General features: G+C 39.4%; 1 protein-coding gene across 1 annotated transcript in view; it reads left to right on the top strand.

Moving 5' to 3' along the window:
• The window catches only part of LOC150088074 (putative carbonic anhydrase-like protein 2), a 277,372-nt gene that overhangs the window by 203,327 nt on the left and 54,874 nt on the right, over positions 1 to 19,171 (top strand). The window contains exon 8 of the mRNA XM_090370006.1: positions 1,590 to 1,744. Within this exon, the coding sequence (XP_090226132.1) occupies positions 1,590 to 1,744 (155 nt within the window). The remainder of the gene's footprint in view (positions 1 to 1,589; positions 1,745 to 19,171) is intronic.

Here is a 19,171-nt window from a genome sequence, read left to right as displayed (position 1 = left end):
CCTGGTGTGGGAGAAACGGTGATCCTACCAACTGTGCAACTCACGAGGGCTAAGACTGCTAATATTGCGCCATGGCGTGTTATGGGATTGCTCACACTGGCTCATACCAATATAACATAAAAATAGACCGGAATTTACTGCTGACAATGTGTCTTGACACGATGTGGTACGTTGTTGCTGAATGCTTGCGATTGTGACAAAGGGCATTAAATGGCAGAGCCCCACCACAGGCTCTTCGCTTCCAAGCAGCACCCGCCGATTTTGACAGCTGATGCCATGTTTGATCTTCTTACCGCGTGGCGCGGGATTAGTGATATTGGCCCCCTTTGGAAGTTGTGGGAATTCAGCCTGTCTCAAGCCCATAGCAGGCTCAGCTATTGCTAGGATGGTGACGTGCTCTCCCACACAGGGTACCCTTCCCTATGACTTTATTTTTCTCACGCCCTGTGTGAGCTACCTTCCCCCTACTACCCTCCTTAATTTCGCCTAAAAGCGAGGCCCGCAATGAGCCTATCCCGACTCCCTTCTCCCAAACCCTAGTCTGGTGAATGCTTCCCCTTTTCATCCACCCTGTGGAACTAATTCCCTCTCTTGTTTGTGGTCCCATCCCCTACGCTCCTCTTCAACAAAACCTTTTTTTTTTTTTTTTCTGTTTCCGCCCTGGGAAGATCAGGCCACTCTGGGTTCGCCTCGCCAGAGTACTTATTTCTCCATACTTCCTGGTCTGGCTCCACAATCCGACGGACGGGAAACAAGGGGGGCGGTGTTTCAAGTGCCCTCTGGCTAAGATGGCACTCATCACCAACACGAGACAAATACTCTAACTCCACTCTCTGATCTTTATAGAATTTCTATACGAAACAGTTTACTACGCGGATTTCAGGGCGATCTCGGTGTCACTTGTTAGGTAAAACTAAAACATTAAAAGTCCATGTGGATACTGGTCTTGCGATACCTATGTAGTATCAGGTGGTTAGCTGGGCCACTGCACTGCGTCGCTGCTGTGTTACAGGAGGAAGCGCACGACGCTCACTACGGGCGTTGACTACACGTGGCTGTCCCACGTGTGACCTTTGGCTGGCTATTAATCCTCTGTTGAGCCAATCACGATAAACTCGTGACATCACAGAACGGGAGCATTTAACCACGTTTGCTGTTGTCGCGATACTGACACCTGCATATCTTGTTCCCACAATCGTTCCACGTCCGAAGTTGGAAAGACCGTGACTCATTCTTCCTCGCAAACACTCAAAACTGATCGTCACGTGTGCTAACTACAACCTTATATCAAAGGGGTGTTGCTGATACAATGCTAACTCAGTGTACTTGTAGAGTATAAGGATGTTACAATGAGGACAAACAGACGCTGAAGAAGGAAAACGTAATTTTTCCGAAAGCGTGAGCCACATAGAAGAGCACTTATTGCAACATGAATCCCAACGATACAGTGTGACTTTAAAGAATCATAATCATCAGCTCAATGAAATGGTGTACTTTTCTTTAAGTTGGAAAGTTACTATAAATAATTATAAAATGTTTCATATTCCAATCTTGCAATAATGTACAAAACAGTGTGTTTAACATTTTAGGACAAGAATCTCAGGTGAAACACCTTTCACTGAGGGAAATTCTTCCAAAAACTGATTACTACATGACCTATGAGGGATCCACAACAATGCCCGGATGCTATGAAACAGTGACGTGGATCGTTATGAACAAACCTATTTATATCACTAAACAACAGGTAAGTTTCATTTTAAGGGGCGAGACGAAGTTAAGATTATTTTATAAGATTGATAAATTTCTTGCGTTGTAGTTGGACCTTCTATTGAAGAATTAAATTCTGAAGTAGAAGATCCAACTACAGTAGAAAAATATTTAAAGAAGATTAAAATGCTATTTTATTTAAGAAATGAGAAGAATGTATTTGTATTTGAATATTATGCATGAACGTTCAACCTGCATTTAAAACTACAATTCCAATTTAGCTTCTATAAATGTAAGCAACATTTGGCCCCAAAGTGATCATGGAATTGCAACAGTTTTTTAAAATTATATTCTCTATATTTGTTGTTGCATCAGACTTGGAATTTCCCTGTTCCAGGATATGATAAATATTTACAAAGTTATGAAAATAACAAAATACAGCACCCCCCCCCCCTAATAAAAGGCCTGGGTGATCGCCCCATCCGCAAGGCACACGTCTATTGTCTGAATGTTCTCCGTGCATTTCTTAAAAACCATGATGCTGCTTTCCTTAGATTGTAATAGATGGTCCGGTACTCACAAACCAGAGTCTCTCTCTTGCTCCAATTCAGCAATCACCATAGAGACAAAAAACGAACTTTTAATATCGGGAAAAAAATCATCTCAGCAGTACTTATCCGATAGCGACATCTATATAAAGAAAAAAACATTAATTTTAATAAATCCACCTTTTGTAATGCATGAACGGTTTCCTCCTCTGCAATACTCAAGCTTAATATTGAATCTATTAATTCATCGGACAGTGCTACTGTCTTTCGTATAGTCTTTCTTGCCACTTACTTAATAACGATCCATTTTCACGGTGAGTAACATTCGATTGAGGTCATTACTGGTATTTATCTCTTATATTATTGGATCAGTAGGTTTCTGAACAATGTCAAAGTTTTTAGGCAAAGACTTCTGATAAAATCTTATTAATTGCCTCCTTCCGTATCGGTTATCCCTCTGTTATTCAAGTATTCTTCCACACGTTAAAAAAACGAAGAAAAAAATTCTACTCGCCGAAATCAAGCGCATTAGTCCACGGTCTGCTGAGCCAAGGATTTGGAAAAGAAACTTGTACTAAAGCATTCGGATGGATTAAAAAATAAAAAAGTATATTTTCATGCTTATGATGCGTTCTGGATTTGGGAGAAAAAGTTGACATGCAACTAATTAAATTTCCGGATTTGAGATTCGTGCCTGAAACATTATTGAATATCCGGCGAACATCCAGAAGCCCATCTGTCTTTTGTCTTCGTTTCCCATCATTCCATTCAAAAACGAGCTGCCAGATAAAAAGACGATTGATGAAAATCTGAAAGTCGGTGAGATTTCTTTTTCAATTTTTATTTCTTACAAGCCTACGAGGGCAATAAGTGCATGCATGAAGCTTAAAGGAAAACCATGGAATCAAAATTACATTGCTTCTTAATACCAAAGAAACTCGAATATGCGCATAGTATGAAGGAAGAGATATTTTACAATAGTGTATCCATTCTCTTTGTCATCTTGGTATATTTAATAAGTTTTAAATAATTCATAGTTTTAATACTACGCATAAAAATGACGAATAACCTTTTAATCTACGATAATTCAAATCAAAAGTAAAATCTTCACGTAAATTCAGAAATGAAAACCTATGTTTATTAACGTGCATTCAAAAACAATGCGAGTTTTCATCATTGGCTTTCCTGCATAGCTGTCTTGCATTACAGCGAAGTGTCCTCTCGGGTATTATAAGTTATTCCAGAGGTTGTAGAATAGCAATATCATTTCTTTTCAAAAATAACGAATTATAATTCGTGTATGTTGGCTGGTGCAGCTCGTATTGATTTTTCCTTTCACAGATTCCAATCTTCGACAGAAATCCTTTATAATCAAGAGAACAAATCTGCATATAAGAGATGAAATAGAAAACATAGATCCTTCTTTTTTAACTCTCCTCTTCCCATGCATATTTGGCTTTGTAATTGTTGCATATGCCATTCTCGGCACTTTTGCTGCTGCTACTCGATGTGGTATATATTCTGCAACAGAGATGCTTTAGCAGACTTTTCTAGATTTTTCAATCTCTTCAATCAGAGTAGCTGTATACCACTGCGTCTCACTATGGAGGAAAAAACAGATTTACTGCTTTGCAAAAAAGGCCACGATAATGCCATCTGATAAATCCACTCATCCTGCTAGCTAACTTGGAAAAGTGTTAAATATAATCTTCAAGCGTTCTTTTGAAATAAAGGTTACATACAAAATTTTAATACCATCAACCCCATTAATAATAAGCTCTAAAAATCTTAGTTACAGAGTGGAGGATTTAAGAAACGTTTATCATGGCCACTCAGGTAGGTAGATAACTGATATTTAACATTTCTCTCTCCACAGGCGTACACTCATATGTGTATTATGTCGAAGTGTATGATCGCGGCCCGTGATCCGTTTTTTCCTCCAGTGAGTTATTCTCGATTTTCAGAATCAAGAAAAACTCACTGGAGGGAAAAAAAAAAAAAATTCTTTCTCCATGAGATCGAATAACTGCAGCTTCGCTTAAAAAGGTCTTTAGAAATTCCTCCAAGTAGTCCATGGCGGAATTTTGAAAGTCTTACTTTTTTAAAGTTGGTGCTTAAGTTTTAAATATTTTTGTGTTTAATTGTAAATATTGTTATTCTTAAAGGATCAGAAAATCTGGTGGAATCATTATCAAGAATGATAGTGTATACTTTGTACACATCAAATATATAACACTAAGTACCAAATTTTGAAAAAAATAGTTATCCTATTTCTTAATGTGTCTTTATGAATTTGGGTATGTTGATTCTGAATATGACCCTTTCTACAAAAAGAAAGAAAGAAAAAATCACAAAGTTAAAAGTAGAAGTTCTCCCGGGTTAATGAAAAACTTCCTTAGAGATATACATTTAAGCATTTTGTTTTTTATCCTACCTTTCTTGGTATTTCTTTTCCATTCACTGGTGCAATCTCTTCTCTTATTTTTTGACTATCATTGCCCAGATTTGGTGTGTAAAAGTTAAGAGTTCAATCCAGCAATGGAGCTTAAATGAAAATTACAAAGAACTAGTTGACAATTGGTCAACTAGTTCTTTTGTAATTTTCATTCAGTATTAACCACAATATCCATTCGCTGCAAGGCGAAATGACTATCAGGCATTTCGCTCACCATCAATAATTTTGTCTTCCAATTCTTGTAAAGCGAACATCTGCTTAACTTGTGGACCAATAAATATGCCATCTTTCAGTTTTCAAAGATGAATCAAATGGAAATTAAGTGCCCACGACTTTTTTTGTATTTCACACAGGCATTCCAAAATAGGCTTCATATACTCTTTCAAACTTCGTGCCATCAACAGTGCTATGCCAACATAATATCCACAGACATAGCATTACGAGTCCAGAAATAACTTACAGTTTCGCTTTATAGCCATAGCATACTACAATAATATTATACAAATACTAAAGGCTTTTAATATATCAGGCAGGCTATTGGTAGTTCTTATGCAATCCATATAATTGTCGCAAAAACCTAAAATCTTCAATTGCCACCAAATCTTAACACGAGAGAAAATTTAAGGACCGTTGGAGTCAACATACAACGATTTCCTTCAAAATATTTCAATTGTGCAATACACATCTGTACTGCAGCATCCTTGCAGAAACAATTGCGCACGGTTGATCGTGAAACTTATATTCATCTTTATAGTGCCGGTGATTACTTTCTGTGGAATTTCTTAAGGATGTACTGTCTATTATAGCAATCCATGTACGATTCGCTACCTAAGAGTGGTAACTACAGTTACTGAAACAAAAGAATCTATTTTTAAACAAAACCAATGTTCTTCACTGCAACAACGAAGAACATTTGTTTTTATCTTACAGAGGAGATGTAAAAATATCCCATATTGGAAAAGCATTTCATTTACAAGAGGCCCATAAGAATGGTGATAAATAAAGAATATTTTATTATACCCGTAAATCTGCTTTGGTTCCAACTTTGACGATAAAATTCAGGAATGTCAATTTTTACTAACTTTATTTCTCATATTTTTTCCATCATTCCTTCTTTCTTTCCATTTAACACAGAAGTCTAATCATTCCTACCCAGGAGAGCTTTAGTAGAAAATTGAGTAGCGAAGAGACTTTTCATCGTAACAGTCCCTACAAAAAAATTCAGGATGAGTAGGCCGTGCCTTTTTCCCAGATGAGAGGGCAGGAGTAGCATTACGAGGGAACTAAGCAGTTCACAAGTGAGTGACACAAGACTAACGCGCATGGCCGAGTAATTAGCAGAGTAGCAGTTAGAAGAAATCAAGTACACGATCACTTTTGACTTTGATAAAATCGACAGAGGAAAGGGAGTAAACTAAGTACCCAAGGAGCAGGAATTACTAATACATCAGGCAGATGGGAATAGTCTTTGGCACAGTTTTATAGCTTCAGAAGTTGTTTACAACAGGTGACGATGGGAGGTATAGAAATTTTGCACTCGCTTAGAGAAGTTCCCATCCAGTAGATGAGGTGAGCGCAGCAGACCAGTGAGATGGATGTTAGTGAAATATTAGTGCTCTGTACTGGTGAGAAAGAATAGTAATAGCCACGTACATTCTTCGATCTTGACGTTATTATACATCTTGTGTATGACAGTTCAGTTTAAGCCGGAAAATTTTTTATTGCAAATAGTACAGGGGTTATGAAAACGACCCTTGTACGAGAAGTAGATTTTTATATTTCTTTTCATATTAGGAACTAGCTCCAGGACCCATGAAATGTCAAACCAATCCTTGCTATTAAAATATTAAAGTTTTTAATAACAGCTATATTTTAGCTTTTATTAAAATATATCCGTATCAAGTCGGCTTTGGCTAGGATCTTCACAGATGACGTAGAATGGAGTGCGGAAATGTTCTGCTCAAAGTCTTAAAGAGATCCATCGATACGTTACTCGAAATTTGCTTAATTACCTGTGAGATCGAAATCTTTACGCAACCCACCCCATTTCAGGTTGACAACCCCCAACACTCCATGTGCGTACATGACAAAACTGTAAAGCTAAAGGCGACAATTTCAATTTAACTGATAGTGGTTTAATTTCGAAAAATAATCAAAAATAAATAAAATTTCAATTAGAAAACATTATATGCTAAAATATGCTGCATTTCTTTATTTTCATCCGGAATTCCAGACAGAGTCATACAATCTTGAAAAAACCGCCCTAATTTATTAGTTGTTTTAATTATGCATGCTAAAATATAAATCAAGTCCAGTTCAGCATTTGGGATTTGTCTCCATTAATCAGCTTATCATTCATTAATTAGTCTGCCACCATGTGACAAAATTAGGTCAAGCATCGAGAACTTAATTTTAGTTTAGGAGGAAATAAGATAGCTATCGAGTGCGATAAACCTATTAAAATGATAATCAGATCACCTATTATTAAACTGTTAGCGTTTAACATAACTAATAGGAACTTTTCTTTGCACATTATTGTTTTATAATTATCTTTTTTTTTTGTTCTTTTCAGCCTTGATTATTTCTCATTGCTCTAAAGAACGTTTCTCTGTTTAACAGTTAAAATCGTGAAAGCTCGTGCTAATATTTCCATTCGCATTTATCACTTCATTGTCCACGAGAATTAACAGAAAATTTTCACTGCAGGAGCTTAATCAAAGAAAAAAAAGTTGATATTGATTAAAGCTGTCTGTTTGCTATTTAGCTGAAACTATCAATCACGAGAAAAAAATAAATATTATCATTACATTTACTTTGAGAGTTAGAGATGATCTTATTTAGGTTTATAATAGCGCATTCCTGCAGGATTTTAATAAGTATAACCAGACATAGACGCTTCATTTTAATCTCTGTGCAGCTCTCATTTGAAAACAGTTTTCCATCGCTTCAAACTGTTTTGTTTGGCTATTCAGACGATAAGTTGATCAAAATATCCGATAAATCATGAGCCTGCAGGGAAGGCACATCACAGACAGCCGGAATATTACGAAAAGCAAGGATGGTGTTTTGACTTTCTCTATAATCAATAAACTGCTTCCGGAAAGACGGAACACGTACAGCTAAATAGGGTCTTTTGGTTGCTCGTGGAATAATGAGAGCAACTGTCTGTTCGGCGTGTGGGTTACCGCGAAGTATAAATGGAATTCTGATGGTGTTTGAAATCAAAACAGCCTGTAGGGGATCAGTTCATGGCCTAGTCTTTGATGTCGCTACCTGATCGAAAATACCGCGATTCCTCCAGGTAAGCTTCAGCATCCCAAACTTTCTGTGCAGCGAATGTGATAAGTTTTTCTTTGTTTGTTTTATTTGCAAGCAGATTTACCATCGACCAAGCCAGGTAAATCTGTGTTCGGCATCGGATTTAGCCAATGTAATTGAATAAACTACCTACCGGGAACAAATCCTTATAAATCCCAAAATAGTCAGTGAGGCTAAGCGATTTTCAGTAAACAGAGTTCCATCCCATCTTGCCGGATATCGGCTTATGAATGAAGATACGAATTTTCGTCTCCTTTAACGATAAGAATCGATATCTAAGTCTTTTGATCTGCCACTCGACACTTGGGACCAGTTTTAGGGGGAGTCATTTCCTATATGGTGTTGGGGGAAAGCATCTGTTAAAAGCTTTACAACCTAGAGACGCAATAACAGGGTCCATTTTTAGTTGATCTGCTAAGGTGTTAGAGCGGAATGTCGACATTATTGGTAATTTCATTTTCCTTCATATTACTCTGGGCACAAGATCGCTTTCGTCAGTGGCGTTGCACGAGCGCACTTTTCTTTGCTATATCGCGGAATTTATGACGCGTGCTCCCTACCATGTCTGTGATGGAGAATCTGTTCTCCTGCTACACGTGTACTTTACGTCAAGTAATAGCTTAATGGAAAATTTCGTTACTTCTGGCTGCGAAGTGAAGAATTACTAATGCTCACTTCCAATGTTGGTTTTCCCTAAAGGATTTAAAGTAATATTTTAATCAACGCCACATGGATTCTTTGCCATACTATTTTATACAGGACATTCCTCCCTCTCTTTGCGTTCGTTGATTTCGATTTAATGTGGAACTTCATGCCAAGAAAAATTTTCCAACAGGCAGGTGTCAATAATTCGTTCTCTGTCTTATACCTAACGCAGAGAACGAATCTTGTACAATGTAAAAAATTAAATAAAAAATCATTATGCAATGGATTTTTATAAAAAAAATATTTGAAAAACATAATTTCAAATATCCTCAAATTTTCGGCCAGCATTAATAGAGATTAATTCTAATTTAAAGGAATTAGTAAGGGCAGAATGTCACCACTGATTCTTCGTAGACTTTCAACCAGTTCACTTTGGTAATCGGATGGAATTTTACTGCCATTCTTCTTTCAGTGCATTAGTACAGCAGTCAAAATGAGTCACATTGGACTCTATCTGATCCGTCACTTTAGCTTGTCCTAAAGATGTTCTAAAGGCTCAAGAACGGCGAGGTCAATTGTGGAACCTGAGTTCAAGACTTAACAAGACCATGATTGTTGGGATGGACTATAATGCACCACATTTTTTTATCTTTTGCAAATTATAACTCTACTATCAAACCCGAACATTTTGTAGCATAACTAGTCGTTGTTGTTGGTTTTTAGCAGCATCGGCAACTAAGGCCTTATTGTTCCATGTATACTATCTGTAAATTTCGTGTATTCTGAGGTCGATTTTCTGGTTTCTGGACGAAAAACTCGTTTTCGGGAGAAAAAACCATGGTATTCTCACCTGAGATGATTGACTCATTCATAAGAACTCTTCCATTGCTTAAAATTTGTGAACGATGGACAACACCACTACAGACGACATCTGTCGGTGTTCTGCGGACTTCATAAATCCGTCTCTTTCCATTGATATCGTTGGTGGTTTCTGCACTCCATTTTAACCAAAAGGGTATGGAAACAAAAAAACAAACACTGGTAGTTAGATGGAAAAAAATATAATCGCCTTTTTAAAGATATGTCGCAAAAGACAAAAATGCGCAGCTGCTTTTTATGGTTATGATAATATTATTATGAAGACTCCTTGTAAATGAATTTTAGCATATTTTTTTGTTTTCATTGACTGTTTTATTCTTATATTTATATTATTCTGGCTTGAGGCATTATTAGAATTTTTAATCAAGGTTTCTGGAGAATATATTCGAAAACACAGCATTAATATATCACGTGATTACACGACGATTGTATTTATAAAGAAAAATTACTAATTGTCCAAATATTCACAACGCCACGCTCTGCTTCCCACTACAGTAAGTCAAATATCGATCTGCGAAGCCATTGAAAGGATTGTGGGTTGTAATTGATCCACATGGTTTACGCTTTAAAATAAGCATACAAGGATCAGCGATCGGCCCTTTGTCTAAAGCAGAATTGTGGGTATGCGGTTTGTTTAGTCGAAAAGACTGAAGGAATATCTCTTCGAAGTAATTAAGCTCTAAGATGAGGTATTTTAAACTCCGACTTTTAATGTTCATCATTGTTAAACCTATCGCATTTGATTTCTATTTTAATGGCGCAAAAGCGACTGAGGCTGTAGTGCTCCAAAACTTTTTGAATCATCCGATTTAAGTGTGCGATTACTATACAAGTGTATTCTTTGTTCCCTGGCTGAGACCAGCCAGAGTATGATGGGCAGCCTGGCTCACCTCCCAGTGGTGGTGGTGGCGGGCAACGTAGGGTTCCACTAAGGACCCTAAACTAGACACTACACTTTTTTCTGGGTTTTGCAGTAGCTCTGCAATCCAACACAGATTGGGAAACCACTGGTGGCGCCTTACCTTAAATACTATGCTACTGTAATACTGTGTATTCTTTGTTCGAAGAGTAAATAATTATTATAAAAGAATATTTTCAAAAATTACGTTATTTGAATTCAATTTATTCTATAGAAATAATTTCAAGTTAATACTCAAACCTACTAGGGAGGCCACAACCGATATATCAATCGATGCATTGTTTAAAATCTTTACTTCAGTTGCATTACACTTATGGACCCAAAAAGAAAAGGAAAGTACAATTTAAACTAAAAAAAAAAAATAAAGATAAACATCTTTGCAACGTTAGGAAAAACTTCACTGTTTGTGTGCGCGCGCGCACAGAAAGCTAACGAATGTCCAAGATAAAAATAGTCCCTGTACAAAGAACCGAAAAAGGTCCTTTAATCAGCACTAAATTCTTTGAAAACAACTAATATGAATTACTACTTTGATTTGAAATAAAACTTTCGCAAAATCTTGACTGTTGCTAGGCAACCAAATGACATCGAAGACCCCTTTTTTTTTTCTTAACTTGGTGAAAGAAGAAGATAAACTTGATAAAGTTTACTGTTCAAAATTTTCTTTTCTGTTTTATTAAGGATTAAAAAGGCTTCTAGGTTGCGCAAGTTATCGTAGAAAAAGTTCTTTTCCCTTTTTAATAAATATGAAAAGAATATGCTCGGCGTATTGAAAAGCAGCTATTCCGGAACATGTAAACTGAATATCTGATAACAACGTTTTATAAATGAGTTGGAACAGAATGGAGAGTTTTTTTTTTATTGATTTCTTGATGGACGTTTGAAGGCAGAAGTAGGCGTAAACTTAATTAAATGGAAATGACTGAGGGATAAGGTAACACATAATAGCTTTATGACAGGGACATTCGTGGAATTAAATACTGCATTGGCAAAGAGGAAGGCTGAATTTAGACGCATACACGTTTTCACAATAGCGGCTTTGTCTTCCAAAGAGTGACCTGGAATCAGTAATTGAAATTGCGAATTATAAATCTAGGAGCATCTTAGAGGCTTAAGTAGATCTTTCTCTGTTAAATGTTAATTTTCGGAGCATTGGCATGATCAGTGATATTGATGGTTGATCTTATTTAGGCAATAGCAGATATGAATGTGGATACGTTGAACGGCTGAAAAACTTATTAAAAACACCTAAAGAAAAGTTTGAAGTATTAATACATCAGATTCATACTGGAAATTTGAAATTTAACGTGTTTTAGGAATTCTTACTACTGATTGTTCGAGCTTTTCTCTAAAAGCATTTTACTTTTAATTGATCTTTGTTGTAATCGTCAGTTTTTAAGCGCTAAAGCCCTCCCTAATTCAGAATAAACATACCTTCCTAATGTAAATATTGTCACTAAAGTTGTATCATTATTTGCTCTTTGATTATGCATTAAACATGATACTACGCATTAAACACTTTTGGGCCAATATTTATATTCCACTGATGATTACATTCCATTGATGATTTCACTGTAATCATTAAAACCATGCACTACGACTTTCATACCTAATTTTTCTCACAAATATTCCGAAATATATCTTCATAAATCCATATCCACTTGATATTTGTATTCACAACTTAAAATTTGTCTTTTTCGATTAAAAGCTTTTTTCCAAACTCAGTTTCATTTCTTCGACATCGTTCAAATGGAAAGAATTTTTACTTCATGATTAAGGAAACGAAATATTACAAAGGAAATTAATACTACTAATAATAATGTTAGTAGATGTCGAATGTAAGCGCTCCACAAACATGCTATAAATAATTCTTGAAGCTTGTCACAGACATTCTCTCAGTTAGGAAAAACTAGTGCTTGTTACCAGAGAGTCTAATACCTGATGGAACTGACATTCAGGTGACACTTGAGTCCAGTGGACGACCGAATTTCGGCGAAGTCCGGTTGTTCTATGACAACAAAATACTAGTGGGACTGTTAGTAACCTTGAGTATAACTCTAGTGTGCAAGTCCTAGTACACTGAAGGTGACCACACAGGTATGAACCAACGTAAGTAGGGGTCGAGGTGTGACACAATTCCAGTTATCGGTTGAAACACAGAAGAATGGATGGAGTTTGCCTATTGGAGGTTTGAAATAGTGAAACCCATGTTTGGTCTCCAGAGTTAAGCTCTGGTAACTCCCATCCTTTCTATCATATAGTATGATTGCTCTTTTGAGGTGATGATGGCATCATGGCCAGATCCAATCTTCCTTATATTTCGAGGATACAACTGTAAAACGATGTTTGCAGACCGGCTGCTAGATAGTTCACCGAACAGAACTTATTGGTAACTTTCTAGAAAGCATAATTTTCTAGTGTATAATCTCGCTGCCTCTACTCTGTCACATAATGACTGGAGGGAGTCCAAGTAATGTTTATGCGGGGCATTATCGAGACCACGTTATGTCATGGAGCTGGGTATATTCTTGCAGTGTGTAGGGCATATCCAAAAATTTCATTACTTCACACAACGTGTTCTTTCCCATTTTCTTTACTACTGAATACATCGTGAATAGTCAAATTAATAGAACAAATTTATCTGCGAAAAGATTCTAAACCTCCTAAAGACTTACTCTTTCATTTCACAATTACGCATGGTCTCAGTTCCAATCGCAATGATGTCCATTTCCAATTAGAGTCTGCCAAGCCCAACTTACTTTGTATGGCAGAATCCAGTTACTGGTTGATTAAACCATTGCTCATCTCAGTTGTCCTAATTATTCGCTGTGCGATTCCTTTTGCTTCAAAGGTGGTACTCGTGCATATGTCCGCTGCGATATTTCCTGGAATGTCTAAGGGGACATATGCACAATATCGGAGTAGTTTGGAATATCCTTTTTCTATCTACTCTGACTTAAATCTCTCTCTCTCTCTCTCTCTCTCTCTCTCTCTCTCTCTGTGCACCGTTCTCTCAAAGTCGCCTGTTGCCTCTATCGATCCTCCCATTTCACTAATCCCTTTGCACTTTTTGATTTATTTTCTTTGAAGCTCGACTTTCAGCAGTCCAACTTTGCTAACAGGGAGTAATTTTCCTTGGCGATTTTAATGTTCATAACTCCAGCTGGCTTCCATTCGGACGAAGTTGGTCGAGATGATGAGGCTTTTACAATAACTAACATTTTTTTTACCAGAATACCGATTGCCAATATGGCCGTCTTACCGTGCGGACGTGTTTTAGCCAACTCCGTAACTTTTGATTTTAAATGTGTTTTAAGTGTTATTTAACCCAAGAAAAGTATGCACACAGGATTATAAAGAACAGAGAATCACGCTGGTGAGAAATTTTTGTCATTTACTTGGGAACATCGTCTGGTTGAAGCTTTATTTATCAGATTCCTTTGTTGCCAGACCGCATGGTCACCATGTGGCTGGTGGCAGGGCTATAGAGATGCTGCCGATATAACGCGGCGGCCACGTCTCAACCTGACACCTTGACTAGTGAGGTGCTGTAGCGACTGTAACTTTGGACAGTGACTGGGTCCCAACCTTTCAACAAACTGAGTGATTTTATGAAGAAAGCTATGGGATATCATTTATTCCCTCCCTGCCATAAACTTTCCATGGTAAGGCGTGAACTATCTTCTCGACCACACTACTGTATTTTGAATGCCACCATTGTGCTTGCCGCCCCCTAGAAATCCCCTAGAGAAGTAGTTTCACTCTTCTAGGGGTATTTTTGCATTCGGCTGTTGTCTCCCCACTCCAAAGTGAAGTGGGAGATAGACCATATCTTTGAAAACTGTTTGTGCAGCAACAGATAAACCTACGAACTTGTGGTGGGTAACAACTGCCATCTTTTTAAAAAAGCTACCAGAATATACTGAAGCATTCCCGATTATCCGTAATACGTAACAATGGAAGGGAGACACGAAAAGATTAAGGACTCCCGGATGCAAAAACAAAGCGACGAACTGACCATAATAGATCAACCAGACGAGATGGAGGAGGCCCGTTCCGGGCCACCTTAAGCAAGAGGAAAAAACCAAAAGGAAGTGGACCCTAAATTCAAAAGGGAGACCCGCTCACAGGCGAAACAAGAGAACAACCTGAACCAACAGCATAACAAAGAGATGCAAACAATGAAAGACAGCAGGAGCCACAGCTGCACCATGCACTGCTGGAGAGCTCAGTCTATGAACAATCCCTCAGACTGAAAACAGCCCTAGAGAATATTTTTAAAGAAAACCCAAATAGGATATCTACGGGTCTGAAGTCCCAAATAGTGACCATATTTTAAAAAAATGGAGACAATCCTCCATGACACATACCTAGAAAGCCAAAAAGCTACTACAAGGCTACAAGCCTGCTATAGAATGCGGGACCAAACAAATGCCACAGCGCGCCCCGACATACTCGGAAGCGCTGAGGACCCCATTAATGAATGAAGCTCAATCGACCGCGGAGGGGCACCAGAGGAAGAGAGCCCTATTACCCACACCAAACCTAGTGATCCTTAAACCTGAGGAGGCAGGTAAAATCCTCCACAAGCGAGGAGCTTAAAACAAAAGTAACAACATGCGGGAAGACCTCAGGCACACGAGAATTAAAGGAACGCGAAAAATGAGAGACGTAGGGCTGGTGATAGAAACTAGACAAGAAGCACAGAGCATAATATAAAACCCTAAAATAGATGCCCTTGGTCTTAAAGCCCAGTCACCCAAAAGGAAAGGACCATCAATATTAATCTTTGATGTAAACCCGGAAGTTACGGCCGCACAGCTCGTGGAAGAACTATACTACAAAAACATACAACATACAAAAGGAAATACCAGATAAGGAACCGCATGATGTAATAACTCTAAAATTCCACACAAAGGCAAGAGGCGGAATCAATAATAGTTGGAGCGTTGAACTCGGCCCAGAGGCATGGCAAGTCTGAAAAGATAGGACAAGAGTATACATAGAATGGGGCAGCTATCGCTTTCGGGAACGAGTGGCAGTTCCCAAATGTTTTAGATGCTGCAAGTTCGGCCACTCCTCCCACGTATGCTACCAAACGGTCCCAACGTGCGGATATTGCACCGAGAAGGGACACGGATTTAAGGATGGTCCGCACAAAGACAAAGAAGCTGCCTGCGCAAACTGGAAGTCCATGAAGCTGGATCATGCCCACTCAATCAGGGACCCCAATTGCCCGACCTATCTCAAAGCCAAGAGCAACTACCAAAATAGAATCAACTATGGGGACAAAAACTAAATAATATAATAAAACAATGATCAAAATAATACAAGTAAATGCACAGCGAGCCAAAGCAGTGGCAGACCAAATCAGGGTCAAGGCTGATGAGGAAAATATAGACGTAATTATTCTGCAAGAGCCATACGTCCACGCAGGGCGGGTAGCGAGGTACCCACTCCGATATAAGATAATCCATACTGAAGAGGACACCCCATGGGCAGCGGTTCTAATCAGAAATGCAAACATAACCGCAACCAAAATAACCCAACTCTGTACGGCCTGGGCTGCTTGTGCCCAGATTATCACTGAACGTAGCGAGGCCACCGCAAGTCAAAATCCAAGGGAGAACTATCCGGTTCACAATTGAGACGAGATATCTTGGAGTGATCTTGGATAGGAACCTATCTTTCACACCACACCTGAAATATCTACATACCAAGATTCTAAAATATGCTGCGCTAATGGCAAGAATCGCACGTCGGGACTGGGGACTGAAGCGACGCGCACTCACCCTCTTCTATAAGGCTATGCTCACCCCCATAGTCACTTATGCATCCGGTATCTGGTTTTCAAAGGCCACCACAGCAGTTAACAAGAGGAAGCTTGACTCGATTCAGTGTGTCATTCTGCTCACCATCACCCGGGCCTGCTGCACAGTCAGCACACATGCCTTGCAAGTGTTGGCCGGCGTGCTACCTCTAGATCTGGCGCCTCCGTAGCCAGGTGGGCAGGAGCAGTAGTGCGTAGCACACGCTTCTTGATTAGACCGGGGTTCGAGCCCGTGACCACCAAATACGGAGGATGTGGAAAGGTCAGGGAATGACCACTGCATATCCACTGAGCAATATGACCTTAGTTTCTAATGCTCCTAAAAACCAAATAACAATAACAAACCTCTAGATCTAGAAATAATCAAATGTGGTTTGCTTAACATGCTTTCCAAAGGTAAAGCCATCTCCTGTCTGGATTTTACCACCGACCCCTCAAATAACATCAAGTCCGAGAAGAAGCGCCTCACTGCATACTTTCAGCAGGTCTGGCAGTCTAGGTGGACATAGTCTACAAAAGAAGTCACAAGAAAATTCATTCCTACAATAGCAACAGTATACCCAAAATCTCCCACATGGTTCTCCCCTGGCCTATACATCACTTTTTTGTTAACTGGCCATGGATCTATCAGAGGAAAGCTCACTGCACTCGGGATCACCGAAAACCCACAATGCCTCTGTGGTTCCCTCGAAAGTTGGGACCACCTGATGTACGAGTGCGAAATATATGAAGATTTGAGATGCCTCCTTCTGACTAGGATACATTACCTTTCTAAAAACCAAGAACAGCACATCCTTGAAAGAGAAGAAGATTATGTTGCCTTTACGCGCTACGCACAAGACTTATTCGCACGACGGAAGACCCTACCATGGATATAGTCACTATTCCGATCATCGTCAAAACCAAGAGAAGACAACCACCTATATTTTGGGAATCAATGCAGAGGCCTACCAGCAAATGAGACTATACCACCACCAAATCTAAGAAGATCCAGTATAGGACAACCACAGCTGCATTCCTATTTATATCCCTACTGACTTAGACACAGATCACCGGACGACATCACCACTGAAATTGACATCACGACCGGACCTGAATAAGAAGAGCAAGAAGATTCTGCCAAATGGCGATCACGCTTGTGCTCTCTTGCACGGCAACTTTTCTCCCACTCCCATTCCCTACTTTCGCCTGATGGATGTATTCCATTGTACCTGGGGGATGCCTTCTTCTTCATCCCCCATATTTCTACCTGTCCCCCCTTTTCTTGACTAAAGCCCACCCGCTCTAACTTTTTTTTTACATTGGTCTCTGTCAGGAAGCTTAGGCGACCCTGCAGAGACTAGCCAGAGAATAATGGGCAGCCTGGCTACCTCCTAGCGGTGTGTGCGGGCAGGCAACGTGGGGTCCATCAGGGGGCCCTGCGGCCAAATGCCAGGACACCCAACAGAACCCAACACAAAACTACGTATTCAACACAGAACACTTTTTTGGCATTTACAGTAGTTCTGTATTTCTTCACAGTATACATATGGCACAGATGTGGGAACCACAGGGGGCGCCTGACCCTAATACTATGCACAGCACTGGGCTCCCTTTATGTTGTTGCCATCTACAGCAGGTAGGGACAGGAAATGGAAACAACAATTAGCTACTTACGTCACCTCCAGAAGACCCTACCAAGCAATAAAATAATTATAGGAGCGTACGTCAACTGTCGCTCCCCGCTATGGCATAGCGCCACTGCTGACCGAAGGGGAACTGCAAAAGGGCAACAGCTCGAGGATTTTATACTGGGTTCGCAGTTCACAGTATTGGAACAGCCGCACCAGTTACCAACATACTGCAACACCCTCTGGGAGACTACTATAGATATCACCCTAGCAAACCACGTGGTTGACTGGAGGGTGGAGGAAGCATGGACCACTTCGGACCACCTGCAAAATAACTACAACACTGACAAAGGAAAAAATAGTAAAGCAAATACGCCACATATAACCAGTCGCCAAGGCAGACTGGCCAAAATACAAGGAGTTTTTAACTACAGCGATTCGTAACATACCCTCGTCCCTGTATCCACGAAACAACCCACATGACCTACAGAAGGCAACCACGGAACTGATAATTGACATAAGCAATCAAACCATCAGGAAAAAACACCCCCAAATGGGAGCGGTCCCTTGGTGGACTCGGGAAATTGCAGCGCTCCGGCGGAGAATTCAGGGTTGAGCACGCTGAATTCTGATGGGGATCCTTCCACTTGTTCAGATTACGAACTTAAGGGGGCATAAATTCAAATTAAGAAAAGACAGATGTAGATTAGATGTGCAGAAATTTTCCTTTAGCCAGTGGGTGGTTAATTGCTGGAACAAACTTCCATCTGTCGTTGTGGAAGTTGATAGGTTAAATAATTTTAAGGAGGAACTGGACAGGCATTTGGAGGGAATGGTGTGATTTTTTTTTTTTTTTTTTGCTGATGCTGCATAAGCTCATACACTTGCTTTCTTGCAATGAAATTGAAGACAGAGATATAAACAAGCCAGAAATCAATATACCGAAGCCATCAAAAAAAGCAAAAGACAAGCTTGGGAGCTCCTTATCTCCACAACCGGAAACACTGACCCCTGGGGGAGTAGTCTATAAGATAACTACCAATAAGCTTCCCAGGTGGGGGTGACTGCTACCACCAGGACCCAGCATGGAAATCTTACCACCACTTGGGAGCAGTCGATAAATAACATCCTAGATGCAATATTCCTAAAACTAGAAATGCTAATCTTACCAGCACAGCAACACATATGTGAAAACAACTACAACAATCAAGAGATAGAACCCCCTTTTACCCTGGATGAACTCGGGGAGGCTGCAAGTCG

The sequence above is a fragment of the Mastigoproctus giganteus genome, chromosome 3, assembly GCF_048544385.1.
Source record: "Mastigoproctus giganteus isolate SK-2022 chromosome 3, ASM4854438v1, whole genome shotgun sequence".
Lineage (NCBI taxonomy): Eukaryota > Metazoa > Arthropoda > Arachnida > Uropygi > Thelyphonidae > Mastigoproctus > Mastigoproctus giganteus.
Note: the sequence above shows the minus strand (reverse complement) of the source record. Positions and strands in the feature narration are given on the sequence as shown.